The sequence below is a fragment of the Falco peregrinus genome, chromosome 3 (genome assembly GCF_023634155.1).
Source record: "Falco peregrinus isolate bFalPer1 chromosome 3, bFalPer1.pri, whole genome shotgun sequence".
Taxonomy (NCBI): domain Eukaryota; kingdom Metazoa; phylum Chordata; class Aves; order Falconiformes; family Falconidae; genus Falco; species Falco peregrinus.
In genome coordinates, this window is record NC_073723.1 from 53688429 (window position 1) to 53710176 (window position 21748).

The 21748-nt window shown below is 40.2% G+C and overlaps 1 protein-coding gene and 1 long non-coding RNA gene across 2 annotated transcripts in view; one reads left to right on the forward strand and one right to left on the reverse strand.

Annotated features, from left to right (window-relative positions):
- Positions 1–15: 15 nt before the first annotated feature.
- On the forward strand, positions 16–17366 carry LOC114011065 (uncharacterized). Its single transcript, XR_008746654.1, has 4 exons — positions 16–179; positions 9818–9868; positions 14493–14599; positions 17280–17366. It is a non-coding gene; the product is annotated as an uncharacterized LOC114011065 (long non-coding RNA).
- Positions 14612–21748, reverse strand: part of DSG4 (desmoglein 4) — a 21434-nt gene continuing 14297 nt past the window's right edge. The window contains exons 13-16 of the mRNA XM_027780999.2: positions 20623–20771; positions 20064–20124; positions 17182–17393; positions 14612–15701 (exon numbers count right to left, since the gene is read on the reverse strand). Of these exons, the coding sequence (XP_027636800.2) occupies positions 14730–15701; positions 17182–17393; positions 20064–20124; positions 20623–20771 (1394 nt within the window). The 3' untranslated portion in view covers positions 14612–14729. The remainder of the gene's footprint in view (positions 15702–17181; positions 17394–20063; positions 20125–20622; positions 20772–21748) is intronic.

Genomic DNA, 21748 nt, shown 5'->3' on the forward strand with positions numbered 1-21748 from the left:
CGGCCCGGCCCGGCCCGGCCCGGCCCGGCCCGGCCCGCCGCCCTGCGCCTGGGAGCCCGCAGAGGCAGCCCGGGGCCGCCGGTCGCAGTTTCCCCGGGGGTGGCAAGGTTCGATCTCCCCCTCGCCAGGAACAGCGAGCTGGAGCTGCAGGAGGCATGCAAAGCGGCTGCGACAACAAAGTAATCAATTAAGGAGGAATTGGGGGGGGGGGGGGGGGGGGGGGGAGGGAATGGAGTCTCGTGGGAAAATAAAACCGTGAGTTTTTTTATCATAACCTTCCCCGTAATCTTCTTTTTAACACTCCCTGGGCCATGTTCTTCCTGCCTTTATCTGGCAGAGATCTTTCCTGGATACACCTAATTAATTGATGCTTAGGAAGGCTTACCTGATTCTTTGTGATGGCGAAACAATTAAATACACTTCCCGTACATCCTATCTTCTTTGGGGCAGGCACGTAATTAATCTTTCTAAGGTTACGCTCAATTGTAAGTAATTCCTGAGGTGGCTGGTTATGATACTACATGTCATACTGTTAGGACTTGGCGAACCAGCCTTATGGGGGGGGTCTTTTCAAATACATTATGTCCCCTTACTACATGTTGTAACAGTGTACGATAAATAATTTCACATTGCATGTGATAGCAGTTGCAACGGTTATAGTTTACATGGGGATTACAAGGGAAACAGCTTTACCTCACAATTTATTCTGAAGTTATGTACGTCTATTTGTATTATTTGATTAGAATATCACAGTTTACGGAGTATGCTGATACCCCTGCATAAATATCATTTCCTTAGTTTAAAGACAACAAAGGGCAGAATCAAAGAAACCAATATACACAAAATGCACAGTGTTAAAGGTTTCCATGTTCTTTCTTGGTTCCGTCACTGAGTTGCTGCGTTGGACTGATCACTTTGGAACCCAACAGAAATGTATACGTTTGTGCAAGAATACACCCTGAGATCCTCTGAGGATCTTCTTCAGGGCAGAGGTGTAGTTTGGTACAGGTTTAAGAGCCAGTGTAGCTAGTGCAACTAATGTTAGTAGAAGTACTGTGTAATTCTCTTTTAGAAATTCCTGTTTGAGGCAAATGGGGCAAAGCACATCTCAGAGAGTCCTCATATTACACTGCTTTTAATTCAGTGATTTAGAAGTAGATTTTCATTCTAGCTGTGTATTACATTTTCTAGCCCGATGGTTAAGTGTAACTTGAAAGTATTTCTTTGCATGAAAATGCTGTAACAGAAGATCCTTGATTTGTGACTTTCATCTTAATCTGCGAGTTGCTCTGAGTTCTGAAACAGTTTTTGTTTGCCTGTCCAACACACTGTTAATGAGGTGTTAGTAAATACGTATATTTACAGCTTTTGCCAATTTTTTAATGCTGAGATGATGAAGTAAATATCTAATTTAATTTCCTTTCAAAAATCTGTAGCACTGATTTCCTTTTGAAGTTACCGATGTGTTTATGGGAGGAGTGAGTAGAGTAACTCCTTCACAGAGCTCAATAGCCACAGAGAGACAGAAGCTCTTCTGTAAATTATTCTGTTTTATGTTGCTTGTAACTTTAAACGTGGGTCAGCTACATGTCCTGTGCATCTTACAAGACCCTCAGTCACCATGAAAAAGTTTGGGGCTTTTTTTTTACCTAGTTCTCTTGTATGAAAAATGTCTATTACTCTTACTTTACAGAAATAATTTGCCTGACACTATGAAATAAATGTCAAACAGTATCATTTTTTTTCTAGCACAGCTAGCTAACTGTGTCACCGACCACTGAAGTCAAATTTCTTTGTGCCTTTCCTGGACTTTAACCTGGCAGCTGCTAAACAGTCCTCCCCCCACAACCAAGCCGCAGCTCTGCCCATACAATCAGTTCGCACGGGAGGATCCGTGGAACATTAGATTTCTGTTTTCCCTCTGGAGACATCAGCAGTTCAGAGTTCACCAACACTGCAGAACCAAGAGGAAGTTCATCTTTGCTTTTCAAGCCATAAAAGCAGATGAGCCCTTCTTCACGCCTGGCGAGGATAGGGGCTTTCCAAGGTGTGGGGCATGCACCAGGTTGATCCTTTCTCAAAGCACAAACATCTGTCTAAATTCTCTTGATAAGCTTTTAACAGCAAATAAATTGTCATCTAAAACAACCTAACTATTCTCGTGAGGGAGAGTGTTTGCTTTCAGGGATAACTGTTGTCAGCACAAGTATTCTAGCAAGTGTCCTCGGAGCAAGGGACAGTGGCTGGCCCTTGGTGGCTCCCCTGAAACCTTGCCTTGTCCTTAGCTCTGCCTGTCACTTCCTCCTTATGCTGCGTAATGCTTCAAAGCAGTGCCAGTCAGCTACCGGCTTCCCTGGGGTGGAGGTGATACTGAAAAATCGGAGACAAAACTCTCTAGTACCTGGCTTGGAGTATTAGAAAGCAGGCGTTCTTTATTTTCGGTGCTGGATGCACAGGGAATAAGTCCCGCCCAACATGCATACCGACTTTTTTCTCTGTTCATCTTTATATGGCCTTTCTATACATATTGATGACATTTCTGAGAAACTGTTAGCATGTGCATTACAGTTCCATGAACTACTTACTATATCTACACTCCTACGACGCATGTGGCCTAATGGTCAGGGCTCCTCTGGTGGTCATTTGGGACATCTTCATCCTTTCCTCATCCTCTTCCTTGTCGTCTTCCTCATCTTCTTATCTTTTTCATCACCTTCTCTTCCTCTGGCCCTGTTTCAGCACTCTCGGCTCATGTCTTGGTTTTGGACTGGTTCTTATCTACTTAGCAGCTAAACTATACAATGCAGCTTTCTACTAGTAGCTAAACTACATAATACGACGGCATTGTGCAGCTCGGCCATGCCATGGGTACATAGTTGCAACATTTACAGTTAAGCACACTGGTAAAATTCCTCCAAGTATCAGAAGACAAGGATGTGCTTTACATCAGACCAGCAGAGTCCAGCTCTGCTTCCTACAAAAGCAAAGGTGACTTTACTGCAGCTGTGGATTTTTGTTGGGGTTTTTTGTTTGGTTTTTTTTCCTAGAAAAGTACAGTTTCGTTTAGACAAATGATTCAATCAAGAGAGACAAATGCAGTATCTAGCAAACGGTGTTAACTGGAAAACCCAGAGTGAGTCCTTAGGAATGAAATGTTGAAATTAATTTATTATTCATATGAACCTATCATGCAAACATCTCACATTGTTTGAAATTATGTCATTAATCTTTTCTGCATTGTTTAAAGATTCTTTACTGCACCATGGCCCCAGCTGCCACTCAGTTTTTGGGAAAAGATCCCAGTAGAAAGCAGTGTATCAAGTCTGTGCATGAATATATCAAAATTGCATTTAGTTATTCAAAATATGTAATGAATAATGCATATTCTGTGAAAAAATATGCACATCACAGAGAGCGTTCCTAACCCGCAGACAGCTATTGGGACCGCAGTGGTTGCACTGCGTGCAGTTACCGGCTTCAAAGTGTTTTGCAGGACCAGGGCCCTTGAGGGGGAAAAATGAGTGGACTGAGGAGAGAAGTATATTAGCAACAGGGTTTGATACTTTAAGTAAACACTTGACACTCTCAGAACAGAGTAATTGTTTTTCCCCTGTGCATTAACTGTGTTTTTGATTCTCCATGCCTCCTGTCACTCTCCTTAAACAAATACAAGCTGTTTATTTCCTTATAACCACAGGAATAATTCCCCTGCTTTCTTTTGCTTTACCTGCTCTCTCTTACTCAGCTGCTTTCTCCTTATCTTTCTCTCTTCAGCTCTTTCCCCTATATCCACTCTGCTGTTTGCTGCCTGCCTGGTTTTTCTTTGCCGGTGTGGCCGGGTTGTTTGACTTTCCAGGTGCCAGCTGCAGCTGTAGGCATGAATAAGGCTGCCAAACGGCGAGCTGCGGGATTGGCGGGGCTGTAAAAAAGCCAGACCAGATCCTTGCCCTGAACACAGGTGTTTTGTTACTGTCTGACAGCATGAAATACTGTCTTTTATGCGTACAAAACAAGGAGTGGCAGAGCAACTCTTTTGTTGTTTTCCTCTGCATAGCAACTGAGGCCACTCACTCAGAAATTGTCTCCAGTCTGTATTTTCAGAGTAGTGTGATTTTCTGGGAAAACTTACATGACAGAGAGCATATAGGTAAATAGAAACGGTTGCTTTGCTGTGCAGCTACTTCAATGGAACAGAACAGAACGGAACAGACCAGACTTTCAGTTGGAAGGCACGTACAATGATCATCCAGTGCAACTGCCTGACCATTTCAGGGCCGACAAAAAGTTAAAGGATGTTATTAAGGGTATTGTCCAAATGCCTCTTAAACACTGGCAGGCTTGAGCCATCAACCACCGCTCTAGGAAGCCTGTTCCAATGTTTGACCACCTGCTTGGTAAAGAAATACTTCCTAATGTCCAGTCTAAACCTTCCCTGATGCAGCTTTGGACCATTCCCACACATCTTATCCCTGGGTACCAGGGAGAAGAGCTCAGCACCTCCCTCCCCACGTCCTCTCCTCAGGAAGCTGTAGAGAGCAATGAGGTCACCCCTCAACATCCTTTTCTCCACACTAAACAAACCCAGAGTCCTCAGCTGCTCCCCACAGGACGTGCCTTCCAGCCCTTTCACCAGCTTTGTTGCCCTCCTCCTCTGGACACTTTCAAGGACCTTTACATCTTTCTTGAGTTGTGGGCCCAGAACTGCACACCGTACTCGAGGTGAGGCCACACCAACACTGAACGCAGCAGGATAATCACCTCTTTTGACCAGCTGGTTGTGCTGTGTTTGATGCCCCCCACGATGCGGTTTGCCCTCTCGGCTGCAGGGCACACTGCTGACTTTTACTTGTGTTTGGCATAAGCAGAAATATTAGCCTTTTTTTGGTCCATGAATCTTCATCAATGCTGGACAACTGAACTGTATTGAACAGGAAGATTATTTTGAAAAGTTGCAGCTTGGGCTATGGAAGCAACTTCTGCAGTTCTCACTGTAATTTGTCAAGTCCAGTATCAGCTGCCATGGTGCAGTGCAGTGAAAGTTTTCAGGGACTGTAGATACAGCAATGTGGCATTCCCTCATTCGCTGTCTCAGGATAAAAAGAATATTATTCCATGATTTCTTCTGTCACAATTGAAGTACATGGGCTAATATACTCCAAATTCTTGTGTATGCCTCTACGCTAAGTTAGCAGGTAACCTTAATAGGGGTTGACTCAGCTGAAAAAAAAAAAAAAAAAAAAGAGAAGAGTTCTTCATTTTAAAAGTGAAAGAACAACACCAGCACAAAACCAGGTATCAACTGGTCTGAATTTTAGGCTGGAGATTAGAACAGCGAACTCTCAGATTGGTGGGATTTGGAGTGACTTTCAGTTGGAAATGCAGGGACAAGAACTGATTTCAGTCAGTTTATAAAAGAGATTCTGTAATGTGGTTGCCAGTTATCAGTGGACTGGATGTGTTAACAGGGAAAGTTCCTTCAAATTTTCATAGAATCATAACATCACAGAATCATGGAATGGTTTGAGTTGGAAGAGACTCTGCAAGTCACCTAGTTTACCTCCCTTGTAATGAGCAGGGACACTTTCAACTAGATCAGGTTGCTGTAAGTCTCGTCCAGCCTGACCCTGAACATTTCCAGTGATGGGGCATCTACCACCTCTCTGGGCAACCTGTTTCAGTGTTTCACCACCCTCACTGTAAAAAAATTTCTTCCTTATATCTAGACTGAATCTACCTTAGTTTAATTTGAAACCATTACCCCTTGTCCTATTGCTACAGGCCCTATTAAAAGGGGCTTTACTTCTTAAAAAAACAATTTGAAAGTTACATTGGTGTGTGACATATACATCTGAATGCTAACTAAAACCTCACCCTTGGTTGTTTCACCACAGAGTACCTCATCGAAAACCATGCTGTTTCCAAGTGTTGGCTAGCTTGTTGGAGGGTACACGTCTGTCATATCAATAAACAGAGGAGCTGGCTGATGTGTTAGGGTATGTTTTCACTACATTTAGCTCATGTTCTTAGTTGAGAGTCACCACAATACCATCCATGTGCCAAACCCTCTCATTAAATTATGTTAATGATGGCATAGTGGAAAGGATACTTTGACCTCTGGTTCTGCTTCTAATTGTCCTGGTAATTTGCCTGCACTGCAGTGAGGTTACAGACTAAACCGTTGGAGGCGATACTCTTCTAACGCCTACCCTGAATTCATTATATGAGTCCACAAGTCAACTCACAGCCCCCCAGGAAGAAACAGTCCTAAAATAACTCAGCTTATGCCAGCTGCAAAGACCCACCTAAGACCACCTGAAAAGCCTTGGGGCAAAAATAACTGTTCTCATCTTACACATGGACATAACCTCACACATATCTGTGGTGGTGTTCATCATAAAAAAGTAAAATATTTATGAGAGAGAAATCTATTAAAGTGATGCAAAATACCCAAGGCTGAAAAAATGTATGGAATATAAATTTATTCTATCATTATTTATAAGGTTTCCTAACAGGTTGTTGTAGAACTTTGTGAATAGGCTTTTATATTAATCATTCTTACAGAATTAGCTGGGTTGTTCTTTTCACTGAGGTACTTTGCATAGCTGAACTATCAAAAAACATGTTTGATTTTGGAATACAGTGGCATTAGTTGTATTTACACTAAAAAATTACTAGTGTTCTTTAAAAGTTTTATGCAGGTTAAATGAGAATGCATATTAGGCCAAGCAAATATTGTAACAGTTAATAAAACAATTAATATATAATAATAATAAAAATAATTCCAAGTTAACTGAAAAAGCAAAAAACCTCAGGACACAGTCTATATGCATATTCTTAAATTTTCTAAGTTTTTGATTTATAAAGTGAGAAGGGCACTCAGAAGGAGTCACATAATTCAGACTAATAGAGACAAACCGGTCAATATAAAGATAAAAGGAAATCTTGGTTCCCATGTCCTCACAGAGTCCGAGAAAATCCAGTAAGGCAGGATGAATCACAAGCCCAGGGGGTTGGACTAGATAAACTTTGAAGGGCCCTTCCAACCCAAACCGTTCTATGATTCCATGATATTTAAAAGGACATGAAAAAGGGCTTGCATGCTCTCTGCATTTACAGAGAATGAGAAACTGCAAAAAGGAATATGTAAGTAAGCTACCAGCTGAACTTTCCAGTAGTAATTAAAGGACTTGTTCCACCTGGGAGGCTGAGTTGAATCCTCATTACTCCAAGATCTTAGGGTTAGGATGGCCATTTGTCAGGAAAGATATCAGTAGAGTTGGTCCTGTGTAAAGTCCCTTTTGTTCCCATTTCGTTAACAGAAAGCAATTTGACTGAATAAAACATAAGTTAGACAGGACTGCGAGGTCCCGTCCTTTAAACTGCTGGGCTCTCCTGTTCAGTGTCTCCTGCTGATCTGAGGGGGGCTACTGACGTAGTCAGGTGCTGTTCATTTGTGATCGGGGATGTAGAATCTGACCCTATAACTTTGTGTGCACTTAATTTGTCTTGTAATAACTTGAATGGATGATGCTGAGGTCTAAAGCATTTCCCAGGTTTAGACTTTTCTTTTTTTTCCTCTCTTTTCCCCTCTCATGCCCTCATGCCAAACCCCCCTGCTGCCCTCCAAGGAAAAAATCTAGATGCTCCTTCACCTTCTCTTTTTCTTTTCACCTACAAATCCAAACAAGAATATATGTTGTCAAGAATTTGCCACATTGCCTAGTTTTACATGAACTTTGCACGTCAGCCCCTGTTCTCTTGAATATTGCTTGTGGAATTTACTGTAAATCCTAAATTCACTCTTCACTTCTTTATGTTCATGCTGTAAGGGCTTCATGTGGCCGATCCTCTTTACAAGTACTTACTGATGACAAAAGAGGAAAGAAGTAGTGCCGTGAAGACTCATGCCTGTCATCATATATTAGTGTCAAAGGCCTGTCACAAGTGAAAATACTTTAATCTTAGCTAAATTTAATCAAGGGAATTATTTTGAGGATAAAGGAGGAAGTGACAAGATACAGTTTCAGGAGATTAAAATATCAAGTGAGTCAACCTAGTCACAGCTGAGTCTCTCAACAGAGAACTCAATTCCATGTAAAGTCAAAAAAATCAGCAGTGGTTTGCTTTGTGAGTGAGAAAGACCTGCTTTTGACATAGCTCTTAATTCATGGTGTGTGTAATGGAACCAGTGGAACTTTCGAGATAAAAGTTTTGCTGACGATTTTGTCTGCAACATGGTGCATGGCATGGCGCAGCTTGTGATACATTACACTGAAAGGGACACATATGAAGTTCTCTAAAGTGTGGCAAGTCTGTCACACATTGGACCTGTTGGTTTTATTCCTCAGTTGGCTTATGCAATATTAAAAATGCAGGCATTCTACATAGGCTTTTCTTAGAGAAATGAAATGTTAAGGGTGATGCCAAAGTAGTTTTCACAACTTACCCTAATAATATTTTCTTTTTGAAGTATAAAATTATATTGATAAAAGCAATTACAGAGTTACTCTGTGAATCGCAAATGGTGATAGAACATAATAAGAGTTGGCTCTGGTGAAGCTTTCATCAGGGTGGGTTGTGGACATGCATATTTCTGTGTGGGATGGTTGCAGGATGTGTATTGCACCACCTTGACTGATATTCTGTTGAATCAAAATATTTTCTGATTTTGATGGCAAAAGGCAAAAAATCCCAAAAGACCCAAGGGCTGCATTTATTTTTTTCCTAATGATTGCACAGCTATGATGGTGAGAAAGTGCAAACTATATTTGTTAACATCAGTGTTAAGGCTGACAGCTTTCCATTAAGACTTGCCTATTTCGGATGCTTTGAGATGAATCCTCTATAAAAAGTGCAAATCCCAGGCAAACCCCTAGAACTGAGACTAGGCAACTTTTCAAAGGTGATAAAGCTATTTTCAATCACTGGTAATACTTCTGCTGAATTTTCAGATTAGATTCTGAACTTGGGTGTAACAAAACTGACAGCACCCCCTGCATGACTGATAAGACAAGAAAGATGGGTGTATTTCTTTTCATTCTGTCTCTGACAACTGCAATGGGAGATGCCATTTAGAAAGCATGTTCAGGCCTGGCCATTGTTTGTAGCCCATCCCCTGGTACTCACCCAGATGAGGCTATTTAGTTTGTATTTATAGACCTGTTACACATGAATTTCCCTAGTCCCTTTCTAAGCCTGTCGATGGTGCCTCTACAGCCTACCATGGTCATTTTTATTCAGTAATATATTAACTAAGGAAATCAAGGAGATAGAAGTCAGACTTACATACCCAGAAACACAAGAAAAGCATTACTTTTCTGCTATTAATAAATTTTGCATGTCCAATAGCTGTTATTTTGCTGTTTATATACAAATAATTGATCTAGAATAGATTTTACATTTAAATGGCATTAATTTTAATAGACATTCAGCATCAGAGGCTCAAAAAGTGCCCTCTGTGTGTGTGCTTCAGACACATTGCTGGCAATATATTTGTAGGTGTTACCAAAACACCTTAACACCTGAGCATATTACAAGTGTTGATGAATTTATAATCATATTCCTAAAGGGAGGAGATTAAGTTTTCGTTCCCCTTTCCACAGAAAATTTGGTGAACGTTCAGAGAAATTAAGCAACTTACCGATCTGGAGAGATCTTTGTCATTTGAGTACTGATCTGGTGTCGCAAGATGATTCACCTTTGTGGCAGCCTGAGCCCACACTGACTGGCTCATGGACAGACCCTTGCCCAGCCTTTGGTCCCGGATCACTGTAAGATGAAAGCCTGCAGCTACAAAATTACAATCTGTTTTACCTAGATTTTGACTGGCTTGAATGGAATCCTTAATGAATGAGTTGGAAAAAAGCCTGTAGGTAATATATATTTTTTATATATATTATTTTATATAAGTATATATTTTATTGTTTAGAACTTTCCTAAAAAATAGGAAAAATAAAAGGGCTAAACAGCTAGCTAACTAAATTTGCAGGTAGGCCCAACAGTGTATGATGAATGTCAAAGGTCAGGGTACGTGATGGGTGTCAGTTAGAACAGCTTCTGTTTCCTAAATTGACTTTTCATGACTGTTCCCTTTCATACCTTGTTCTGCTGGATCCTGAATTACAAGACACTGTTAAACTATTAGTCACAAAAAGAAAATATGACAGATCTGTTATTATACAAAAGTGCATCCAAAACTGTCACCAACTGTAATTTTCTCATTGCTCCCCCTTTTGTAAAATTTCCGTGCGCTTGGAATATGGAACCATAAATATATAACTAAATCATTTTTTGAATTATACATGCACTTTTATAGATTTCAATTAAAGTTGCTTGAGCATAACGAATGGTTTTGTTTAACAGAATTTTGCTTTATTTCCACTTAAGCAGGTTCTAAATATACAGAAGATAAATGATAAATTATCTCTGTTGCACTGGAACTAGCAGCGTCATCAGACTGATAGCAATGTCATTGCTATAAATTGGAAGATGGACAATTTTTTTTATAACTGATCTTCCTGAAAATATATTTAAATAATTATCTGAAGTACATGTGAGTGCCCAAAATAATTCTGTATGAAATACTGAGAAAAAAGATGTCAAAATGTTAAAGCAAAGTGAAATGATACATCAGACTTAGAAGTAAAGACACAATTCTCTTTTTAAAACAAATATTGTACTGAGTTCACATAAACCTTTTTGAAAAATCTCTGTACAAAAAGTAATTATTATCATGAATACTGGCTTGGAACATTAGGCAGAAATTTGATTCAGAAAAGTCAAAATGTTTAGGTTTTCCTTTTAGAACCAAGGAGTTTTTGCTTGGTTTAACTCATCTTGACCTGTATGCTCTGAATGTACCTGCAATGCCTGTGCTGCCCAAAAGTGATTCCAGTGCCTTTTGCTCTCTTTCTTCTCTGTGGCTTGTGTCCAGCCTTAATCTATAGCTCCTCTGAAGCACTGTTTAAGAGTTGCAGGACAGAAGGGTATCACAGAAAAGGCCATCTAAAGAGAAAGAACAATGCAGAGAATGATGGCTTGAGGAAATTGTACTATAATTCTTGTGAGACCTGGCACATTTCTGCCTGACAATCTAAAACCTAAAGTATCTCAGTGAATCTGATACATGAAACAGTTTAACCCTGGGATGCCCTGTCTTTCTAAACCAGCACTTTTTCTTTTCTTTTTTTTTTTTTTTTCCTGAAAGAAAATTAAAGCTAGAATTTTCCTGTAAAAACGAGCAGTTTTAAGGAAACTACATTTCCCACTGATAAACGGAGTAAAAAAAATACCCTGAGCCACTCTACTTACAACATGATGTTCCAAATGATCATTTATTGGGGTTTTTTGGTGCCATTAAGAAATTACAAACAAATCTCTAATACTTATATTTATGAAAACACATTAACACTGTAATATTAACTAAATTTTAAATAGAATGAAAATGATGCATTTGGTCACTCAATAGTGAGGAGCATTTGAATTATACAGTTATGTTAATTCAAACAAAACACTAGACTTCTTTTAATTTTGCTTCAATTGTGTAGTCTTTTCATACTGCACATAGTAGGCGCTGCTCACAACAGTTTAAATGTGTTATTTATTACCACAAAATCAGGACAGAGTAAAAAGTATCGAAACCTGCAGTTCAAATTCAGACAGTGTTCCCAAGACAGAAATCTAATGAGACCCTCAGCTTGTGGCTCCATTTTCTTCCATGGCAGTATACTTTTCATGATACCAAGATCTCAATGAGCCTATGTAAAACTGTAGGATCCTGCTCCCTAAAACCCAAGTAAAAAAAAGAAAGCCATAGACATGGTGATGCACGCTGCTGACACTTTAATAAGAGTTTTTTGCTTGAATGGTTTAGAGAAGGATTGGTACCACTACTCAAATTTGTCTGTTGCTCCTGAAAACCATTCATTCTTCATTATTAAACAATACGATTAAAGGTAGACAGCAAGCGGGCTTCTAAATTACAACTGAAGGAAAAGAAACAAACTAATGTCTCCTAGTCAGGATTAAACTATATACTATTTTTCATAAAGCTAGAAAAAGAATTTGCACAGATTTTTTTAATAAACCATGTATTTGTTCACATCTTCAGATAAATTTTTCTTCCACAATTTGTAGTAATCTAAAAATATCCACATCTCACTAAGAAAACAATTTTAAGAAAGTTTGTGAAAATTACACAGCAATATAAATTAATATTAAAAAATGCACTGACAGATAATCTGATTGCTGTTTGATGTGAGACACCAATATAAAAAAATGCTAGATACCTTTCAAAATTGGTATTAAATAATAAGCTTTTGATCTTTAAAAGTTAAAAGTTTAGAAAGTTTAAAAAGGTAGTAGACAACTACTGCATAACCAAAATCTGTCCTTTGAAACATTATTTTTTCTCTATTAATTCTTCCCCTTTCTATTTTTAGACATGCAAAGAAGCCACAGTTAGTTCAGACACTCATACTTCACATAGCATTCCTGTTCAAGAGGGCCACAAAGAATTCAGCATGTGCTCCCAAAGACTAGTTATATTACTTTGAAGCACAATTAGGAAAAATATTTCTGATTTGCATAAGATGATTATGGAAATATTTACACAAGACTTCATTTTCTTTACATTAAGAAATACCTCTAGTGAGCTTTAGCTGTACTGCATAGGCTTTCTAAATGCCCAGAGAGTCATAGATATTTCAAATATTTGCTTTTTTTTAATGTAAATAGTTAGCAAAATGCAAGGGAGCATGTCAGAGATTTAGTGAATTTCAGCACGCATTCTCCAGATATAAAAGGATAGAGCTTTATATATTAATACCTATTTTCCTTCTTTAAAGAATGGTTCCAGAAACCATACTTACAGTTGAACGCCCATAATGTATAGGAGAGATCATTCCACTGAAGTCAATGCAATTTTAGTGATACATAAGTTAATCAAGGTTAAAGGATGAAGTAAAAATAACAGTACTTCAGATATTATGGGGAGAGCACCTAGCATGCTCAGTTGCTTCAGAAAAGGACTCGAATCCATAGAAGGGACGCTTTCTTGAGGTAGCTTTGGTTTTGGTCATGACTCCTGAGGATTTCGGGTGTTTTCAGCAGTGGCATTGACTCAGAGGGCACTGTAGGTTGACTTTGACAGCAGATCTAGTTGCATTTCCAAAAGTACGTTTTAAAAAAACTTTTCCTGATGCCAAACTCAGAAACTTGTTATCTCCTTCTGAGATAAGATAATTTGGATATGCAACTGGAAGTTTCTATTTTAGAGAGTGGGAGGTTCACAGGCAACTCTTAAACTACTCGCTAACCTATCCATCAAAGCTGAAGAAGCAAAATTTGAGGGAAAACTACTGATTTGGTGGTCTAGCAAAAAAGCTAGTCTCTCTGTATAACTATTGTATTTACACTGAAGCAATGTTGTGTATGCTATTTTTACTATACATATGATACAGAAGTAAAATGAGATAAACACTATATTTCAGTATTTTGCTCCTTCAGGTCATATTCTAAGCCACGTTAAGGTATTATTGGAATAACAGAGTCCAGTAGAGCTGTATTTGTGGGAAAATAAAAGCCAGATTTAATTAAGATTATAGAATCATAAAGCCTTTTTCAATTAACACTTTGAAAATATCAATGCAAAATACATTGACATATGAAATAACAATTCTCCACATTGCTTATTAGCAAATTGATATTGCTCCAAGTGTTTTTTTCTTTTCATGAAGGACTTCAATTACCAGCGTCAGTGATACAATACTTGCTGTCGCGTCCCCACATCACAAAGCTTCTAAGACTTTATTTTCTTGTCAGTGTTAGAAAAGAGAACTGGCATGGTACATTATAGCCCTCTTAATATAACTTGACACTGGAAATTTAAATGGTAGTCATGGTTTGGCACAAAAATCTGACTAAGAGCTCCTGGTTGTCACTGAAGTCCTTTTAGATTTAAGGAAAGCTGTAACGGTAATGGAGAAAAGATGAAGCCAACATCTTCCTGGGTGACAGCGTCAACGTGGCAGCGCTGTGTGCAGCAAATTGCTGGTCATGCTCCTTGCCATGAGAGCATGGCAGGCCGTGACAAAGTATGTATTTTACTGAGAACTTCAGAAAGCAATGAAACTATATTGTGTTTATATGATTATTATTTATAACTATTGTTGGTGATGGGAGAGATAATTGAAAGTGCCACTTTGTAACACTTCCTGTATCACATGCAAACTAAAATTAATCATTTAAAAGTGCTTATTTAGTCTTGAGTTGACTAATTATTAATTACATTCTTTTCCTGTCTTGTCAGTGAGGGGCTATTAAGCCAAATCTGCTTATTGTCAGAGATCACCCAGCAGCATAGTATTTTAACACTCTTTTATAAGACATTAATTCATGCTGATACTGTATGCACACAAAGATCCCTTCTCACTGCTCCATTCGCTAATCAGATCTCTCTCCAAAAATATTAGTATCTGTTTGTACACTTGTAGTGCTAGGTGGAGAGGAAGAAACAAATTTAAAGCTACCTTCAACTTCCCCTTCACTGACAAAGTCCTGCATTTGACCTTGAAATGGGGCACCCTTCAGAGATCCTCACGTAAGTAGGAAACCCTGAAATTTTAGCACTATTTCCTAGTTATAAATAATAACAATATTCTTGATGGGTGGCAGCTAATGAGTGTCAGTGCAAATGGTGATTTCAACAGGAAGGGGCGCTGGCAGAGGCCTTACTGACTGGAGTACTGCACGGTGCTGTACTTTGTCACTCTTCTCCGGGAGGTGCTGGGGGATGCCATGCCCATTGCCTGGCCAACGTGACAGTCAGCACTGAGCATCTGACCAGCACTGCTCAGGCCGCCCAGATTCCCCCCAGCCAGGCTTGTCCCCCCCAGGCTGCTCATCCCAGACCCTGACACTACCCTCTCGGTGACTACCACATTGTGGGCGTTCGATAACTCCGAGGGAATATTTATTAAGCTGCCTGGCATGCCAGAGGCAGGCCTGAACACCCTTTCTGTCACCACCACATTTGACCCATCTACCAAATCAGGAATGCTCAGAGAGGCTGGGAGCCGGGAGTTAGGTGCAATTACTCTTTCCGTGACGATAACGTTGGACCCATCTGTGAGGTCGGGGATATCTAGCATGCCACGCAAATCAGAGGCAGATGCAGGACCAACAACCCTTTCTGTTACAACAACGTTGGATGCACGGAGTGGGTCAACGCAAAGAGAGGGGGAGCCAGAGGTGTAGGTCTCGGTCACTGTCATGTTGCCATGGAGCAAAGGATCTGGCATTGGCCTTGGGGGCTGTATGGTTGACCCAGATGTGTAGGTGTTTTCAGTAACAACCGTTGTAGTGCTGACGGGAGGAGGCATAGGTGCACATCCATTGACAACAATGGTGGTTCCAGGTGGTGGGAGGTTTAGATCACTTTCAGGGTTGGGAAAGGTGACATTAACGCATGGCCAGGGCGGGTTGACATCAGGGAAAGGTTCGATCTCTTTACCCAGACAGATCTCGGCCAGGGTCTTAAATTTTGGTCCTAATGTGTCCAAATACGTTTCATCTGTATCTTCTCCAATAAAGCTGCAGCAACCCACAGAGCCGACAGGAGTACCGACTCCTTCATGATCATATATTAATAGGCAGTCATTTGCTGGCCGACCTTCATCTTCATCTGCATACACAAATGCTTTCTGTAGTTTGCAAAACAAGAAAAAATAAAAGAAGAAAAGAAGAACAGAGTGACTTTTCATCAGGTTTTTGAGTATGAAGACTCAAACCACAGTAAGGTTTTTCGGAACATGGTAAGGCCCAGTTGACTTGAAAAACAGGACATCAACAGGACAAATTAAATCAACATTTTTGTAACCTTGAAATAAGTTTTACCCAAACAGTACTGATTTTGTATTCTTGTTTCTGCCAACACTTAGCATCTCAAATTTAGTCTGTCATCAGTGGATCTGACTGTGAGGTGAAGGGAGAGACCAAAAGGGGTAGGGGAACAAATGTACTCTTTGGGCAGCAATATCCAAACAAAGCAGTAGGAAGAGGAGCAAAGCAGGATGGCGAGGGGAGCAGTGGAGAGACCAGGACAGAGGGTATGGGACAGAGGTTTGGTTGGACACAGCAGGGAAGGCTTGGTGAGCCCCGGGGGGAATCCATTTTGAGCAGGGTAAAAATCACTGATTTGGGATGGTGTTGGGGATGATGGGGTGGTCAGTGCAGAGACATCAGGCAGGAAAGAGGAGAATTTAAAGTGAGTATGGGATGAGGTTGGAGGAAGCATGGAAGGACAGAAGGGGAGGCCTGGGAGGGAGAGGCAGAGTAGGAGGAGTAATCTGTGGAGGCCTGTGGCTTGCAAACAATGACTATATACTGCTCCCAGCCTAAGCAGGGAGATTCCTGTCTTGGTGAAGTCCATGCTCAGGACCTCTGTCATGAAGATAGAGCTCAGGACTGCTCTGTCGTCTCCTCCACTGATTCTTGTTTAGATTTTGAAATGCAGCAATCCTGATATATTAATTGATATTTCGGAGACACATGCAATTATAATATTTATGCCTTACGGTTCATGCTAATTATGAAAATATATCCCATTAATTCATTAATCATGTAAATTCATAGCATTTTTTAGTCCTATATGTAAAGGCTAATTAATATGCTGCCAATTACAAAACTGCATATTTGTGTCACTTGCAGTTCATAAGTCTTTTAGGGAATAGAAATGGCAATAAAAATAAGGAGGAAAGTGAACTGGTGTTCACAGTTCTTTAAGGGTAAAAGTCACTTCATTAAACAAGCTGTAGAGGAAGTACCTGTGAACAATTTCACAAAGTTAATATCTATTTATACACTGAAAAAGGTGGCAAATATATAAACTTGGTGGCCACATGAAGCTGCAATAATTAAACTGCTTGCTACCCATACCTGCAGCGTGTCCATCAGTTTACAAAAAGGCTATTGAGCAATCAAATCTATGGTGGCAGCAGCTTAAAGTCAGTGCTACTAGTGCCATAGTTTTTCCCACTAGTGTAGTCAGCTTTGCTCACACCAGTTTTACATGATGGAAGTTTCAATTTAAGTGGAGTTATTTTGGATTTCCACCACATAACCTGGGGAGGAGAATCTAACAGTAGGCTTACAGATATAAAGCAAAGATCATCAGATAATTACCTCAGAGAAGTAGTTGTCTAAGAAGGCCATGTTAACCCCTCCTTCTCGATATTCTTTTATTGTTCCTCCAGCTGACCCTTTTGCTTCCCCTGTTCCAGAAATTCCTCCAGCTGTTCCGTAACCAGTACCAGTGCCATAGCCAACCCCTGTAGTTTCTTCAACACCAGAAGCTACTACTCCTCCTCCTCCTCCATACGTGTTTGTATATATGTCTGAAAACAGAAGAAAAGGTATCCTTCCTGTGCTTTGCGAAAACTTATGCAGATTTTTCCAGTTGTTTTTACAAATAGTACAATGACACTACTGAGTTTCTAAAGGTATTTTAGACTAAGTTCAGTCACCGATCCATGCACAGGTGCCAAATATTGAAACTGCAGTAAAAATTAAGCATACATTAGCAGACATCTAAGACCTTGATTTTATTCCTGAGGCTAGGGAGCACATGCATATGTGCTTTACAAAATCAATGATTTACTTGTGTAACTGACTGGAGAGATTCATCTCTGATGTACATACATACTGTCATGGGATTTGCATTAGAAAATCAGGTAATGCTTATGGATAATTATGCAAATACATAAAGGATTATTTATGATCAAATCGGGGTTAAAATTGTTTTGCCTTAATTTCTCTTCTAAATGAAATAGCTTTGTAACTCCTTTCACATTTTCTAGCCATTAGATTGTTAAGGGGGATTTGGGACAGTAACAATGGATCATAGTAACCACCAGTGTTCATAATGCAGAATGAAAATGTTATTTACAATAAAATATAAAGTCATAGTTACAGAATTTTGTCTTCTCCAGATTTCTTCATATGTGATAACAAGGAATGAATGGTCTTAAATATCAGCATGTAATATAATAAACCAATTGCTTACAGTAGTCTTGACTATGATTACATTAAGAAACATAGTCTAAATAATTTTGTTGTTTTCATTTAATCTCTTTTATAGAATTTGAACCAGGGACTTTCACCATAATGGTACTAAACAGTAGAAATAAAGTAAATCACAAAGGGGCAGAGTTCAGCTGGAGGCCTGTAGCCAGAGGTGTTCCCCAGGGGTCAGTATTGGGTCTGGTCTTGTTCAACTTATTCATCAATGACCCGGATGAAGGAACGGAGTATACCCTGAGCAAGGTTGCTGATGATATAAAACTGGGAGGAGTGGCTGATACCCCAGGAGGCTGCGCTGCCATTCAGCGAGGCCTGGACAGGCTGGAGAGTTGGGCAGAGAGGAGCCCAATGAAGCTCAATAAAGGCAAGTGTGAGGTCCTGCACCTGGGGAGGAACAACCCCATGCACCAGTACAGGCTGGGGGTGACCTGCTGGGAGGCAGCTCTGTGGGGAGGGACCTGGGAGTCCTGGTGGACAGCAAGCTGGCCATGAGCCAGCAGTGTGCCCTGGTGGCCAAGAAGGTCAATGGTATCCTGGGGTGCATCAGGAGGAGAGTGGCCAGCAGGTGGAGGGAGGCTGTCCTCCCCCTCTGCTCTGCCCTGGTGAGGCCCCATCTGGAGCGCTGTGTCCAGTTCTGGGCTCCCCAGTTCAAGAGACAGGGAACTACTGGAGAGGGCCCAGCAGAGGGTTACAAAGATGATTAGGGAGATTAGGAAGCTGGAGTATCTCTCTGATGAGGAAAGGCTGAGAGAGCTGGGCCTGTTCAGACTCGAGAAGGCTGAGAGGGGGTCTTATTGATGCATATAAATATCTTGTGTGAATGTCAAGAGGATGGGGCCAGGCTCTTTTCAGTGGCGCCCAGTGACAGGACAAGGGGCAATGGGCACAAACTGAAACACAAGATGTTCCACCTGAATGTGAGGAAGAACTTCTTTGCTTTGAGGGTGTCAGAGCAGTGGCACAGGCTGCCCAGAGAGGCTGTGGAGTCTCCTTCTCTGGAGACATTCAAAACACCTGGATGTGACTCTGTGCAACCTGCTTTAGGAGAACCTGCTTTAGCAGGGGGGTTGGACTAGATGATCTCCAGGGGTCCCTTCCAACCCTGGCCATTCTGTGATTCTAAACATGTGTAAGCCTGAAACTTTTCGTTTGTAATGGCAGCAGAACTTCCTTGAGAACAAAGGCTCTTAATTCATGTTTACGCCTCAAACTGTTCTCTTTTATATTTTATCTTAAGAATGAGAAAATTTTTGAATAACCAACAGTCATCAGAGAAGTTGTTTTGTGAAGTGACAATTCTTCCTGTCAGAAGCTAGTGAAAATGGATCTGTACCAGCATCCTTCCTTCCTGTTGTGGAGTAAGGAAAAGGGGAAAAGAGAAAGTGGCACTGCACAGCATTACTTATTCTCTATGGCCATTAAGTTCCTGGGGAAACCTTATCTCAGAAGCATAAATTCATTGTACTATGTAGCAACTTTCTGACTAGTCTAGTTGCAGAAATGGTCAGTAATTAACTGGCTATTTGATAGGTCCTATTCTCCCTTGTAGGAAGCAGAGCCTGGAAAGTGGAAAGAACCGAACCTTTCATCACTGAGTTATGAAAGAAAATTTCCTTATTCTGTCCTTAAGATTGATTTCTACTAAAATTGGTGTCTTTATGTTGTCTTTACATTTACAAATGTTCCTCCATTTACTAGCTGGAATGATAAGAGAAGAAAAGAAAGAACTACCTGAGATTTGAAAGCCTTGGCAGATATTTCAAAATAAATTTAGTTTGCAGAAATGAATCTGCTCAAAGGCTCAAATGTCAGATCCTTTCCCGTGTTAATACTGGAATTCCTACTAGCAGCAGCTTGACTGTCTGCAGATATAAGGTTGGAAGGGTTGGGTTATAGCTGCAAAACCACAGTGCTCCGTGCATCAGAAGACATAAAATTCTGCAAGATAGCTTTATAGCACATAGAAAATTTTAGGATCTGCTTACCAGAGGGTTCACCAAAATCACCTCCTGCAGCTGTTGTTGGGGCAAGAATGTGTGAGACATCCTGAAAGACAACATTTTGACCCCTTGAGTGATGAGTTTGAAATCCCCATATGAAGACCAGGACTTTGTGAATCATGTTAAGAAATTAGCAGTCTAAATTGTTAATAATAGGTATTAATTACCATCCCCATTAAAAAAAAAAAAAAAGATGACTCCAAGGTTTTTTCATTGTCAATGTAAAAGGTGATCAGTGCAGATGGTTTGTGTTACCTTGTCCTACTTCGCACTGAAAAAAAACTTGCTAGTTTTTGTTTCAGCTGAGGGAATAGTAACACCAAACTGTTGGACCAAGCTAACTGAATACAAGTTAAACCACACAAATTTCATCTACAAATGTTAATTAAGAAACACCTTTCATATCTTCCTAGCAATGGTTGACAATGCCAGGCTTCTTTTAGAAGATGACACAGTGCTACAATCACTTTCATGCTTCTAGTCAAATACAGTCTTTTCTGTAAGTATGAGGTAGTACAGGTTTTAGAAACACAATATTACTGACCCGGTCTTCAGGCTGTGCACCTTCTATTCCCCATGGATGAATTGCTCCTTCTGTGCATTCAGGTACAGGTTCAAATCCGGTTCCAACTCCACCCACAGCACCGGGTCCACACCCACAACAGTCACTCATTGACATCAAAATTGGAATTACTGAACAGGAAAGAAACAGGAAAGAGGGATTTAGGACATCTCTTCCTCACAGGAATAGCTGCTTTTCCCAGGGGACAGGTGCTCAAGAACTTTTGAAAATATGTCTTTTAAAATGCTTCAAACCAAGCAGCCTGCATGTCTAGCTTTCAGAATAATTTTGGAAATTTATGTATTATGAAATTCAGAATAATTTGCACCTTCAGTTGCAGCAGAGCAATGCGGGGGTGGAGTAGGGCTGTTACTCCAAATTTATGCCTATACACCTGGGAACAGACTTTGATCTATCTCAGCTGAATGAATCTAAGTTGCATACATATGAAAATTGAACAAACAGAACCAGTTTTGCTATGTATAGCATTCAGTGATATTCATTCTTGATATATAAACATACATTTGTCTCTTCATATATTGTAATTGAAAAGAAATACACATTAGTAATAATAGAGATATGAGAATCAGTGGAGGGATATTCATCTGACTACAGTGATCTTTGGCTGAGGCTCCAGTTGCATTTTTCACATCACATATACATAATGCTTGATTTGCAAAACAATAGAGGCAAACCCCAGTTTTAACAAATGATTACATAGAGTGACTCAGGTTTCCCAGTGTGCTTAGTATTATGCTTAGTTGTTTCAAGAACTCAGTGTTGGAAATCGCTGAATGTTTTAAACGCCAACATTGAAAACATTGCTCATTTTGGAAAGGCACTGCAATATTAATTCTGGCTGTCTTTAGGTCCTTGACCTAGATGGCTAAGTTAGTAACCTTGGATCACTGCAGAGGGAGTGGAGAGAGACAGTTGCCTTCACCAGACGAAGTAGATCATCTAAAACTCTCAGTTTAACATCAAAGTAAACTAAAAAGGGGAAAGGGTTATACAGTGTACAAAGCGCTGCCTTACACTGCATGACTGAGGACATATTTACTCCAGATTACCAACTAGAAGAGATTTCAAAAGGCAGAAACATTAACCA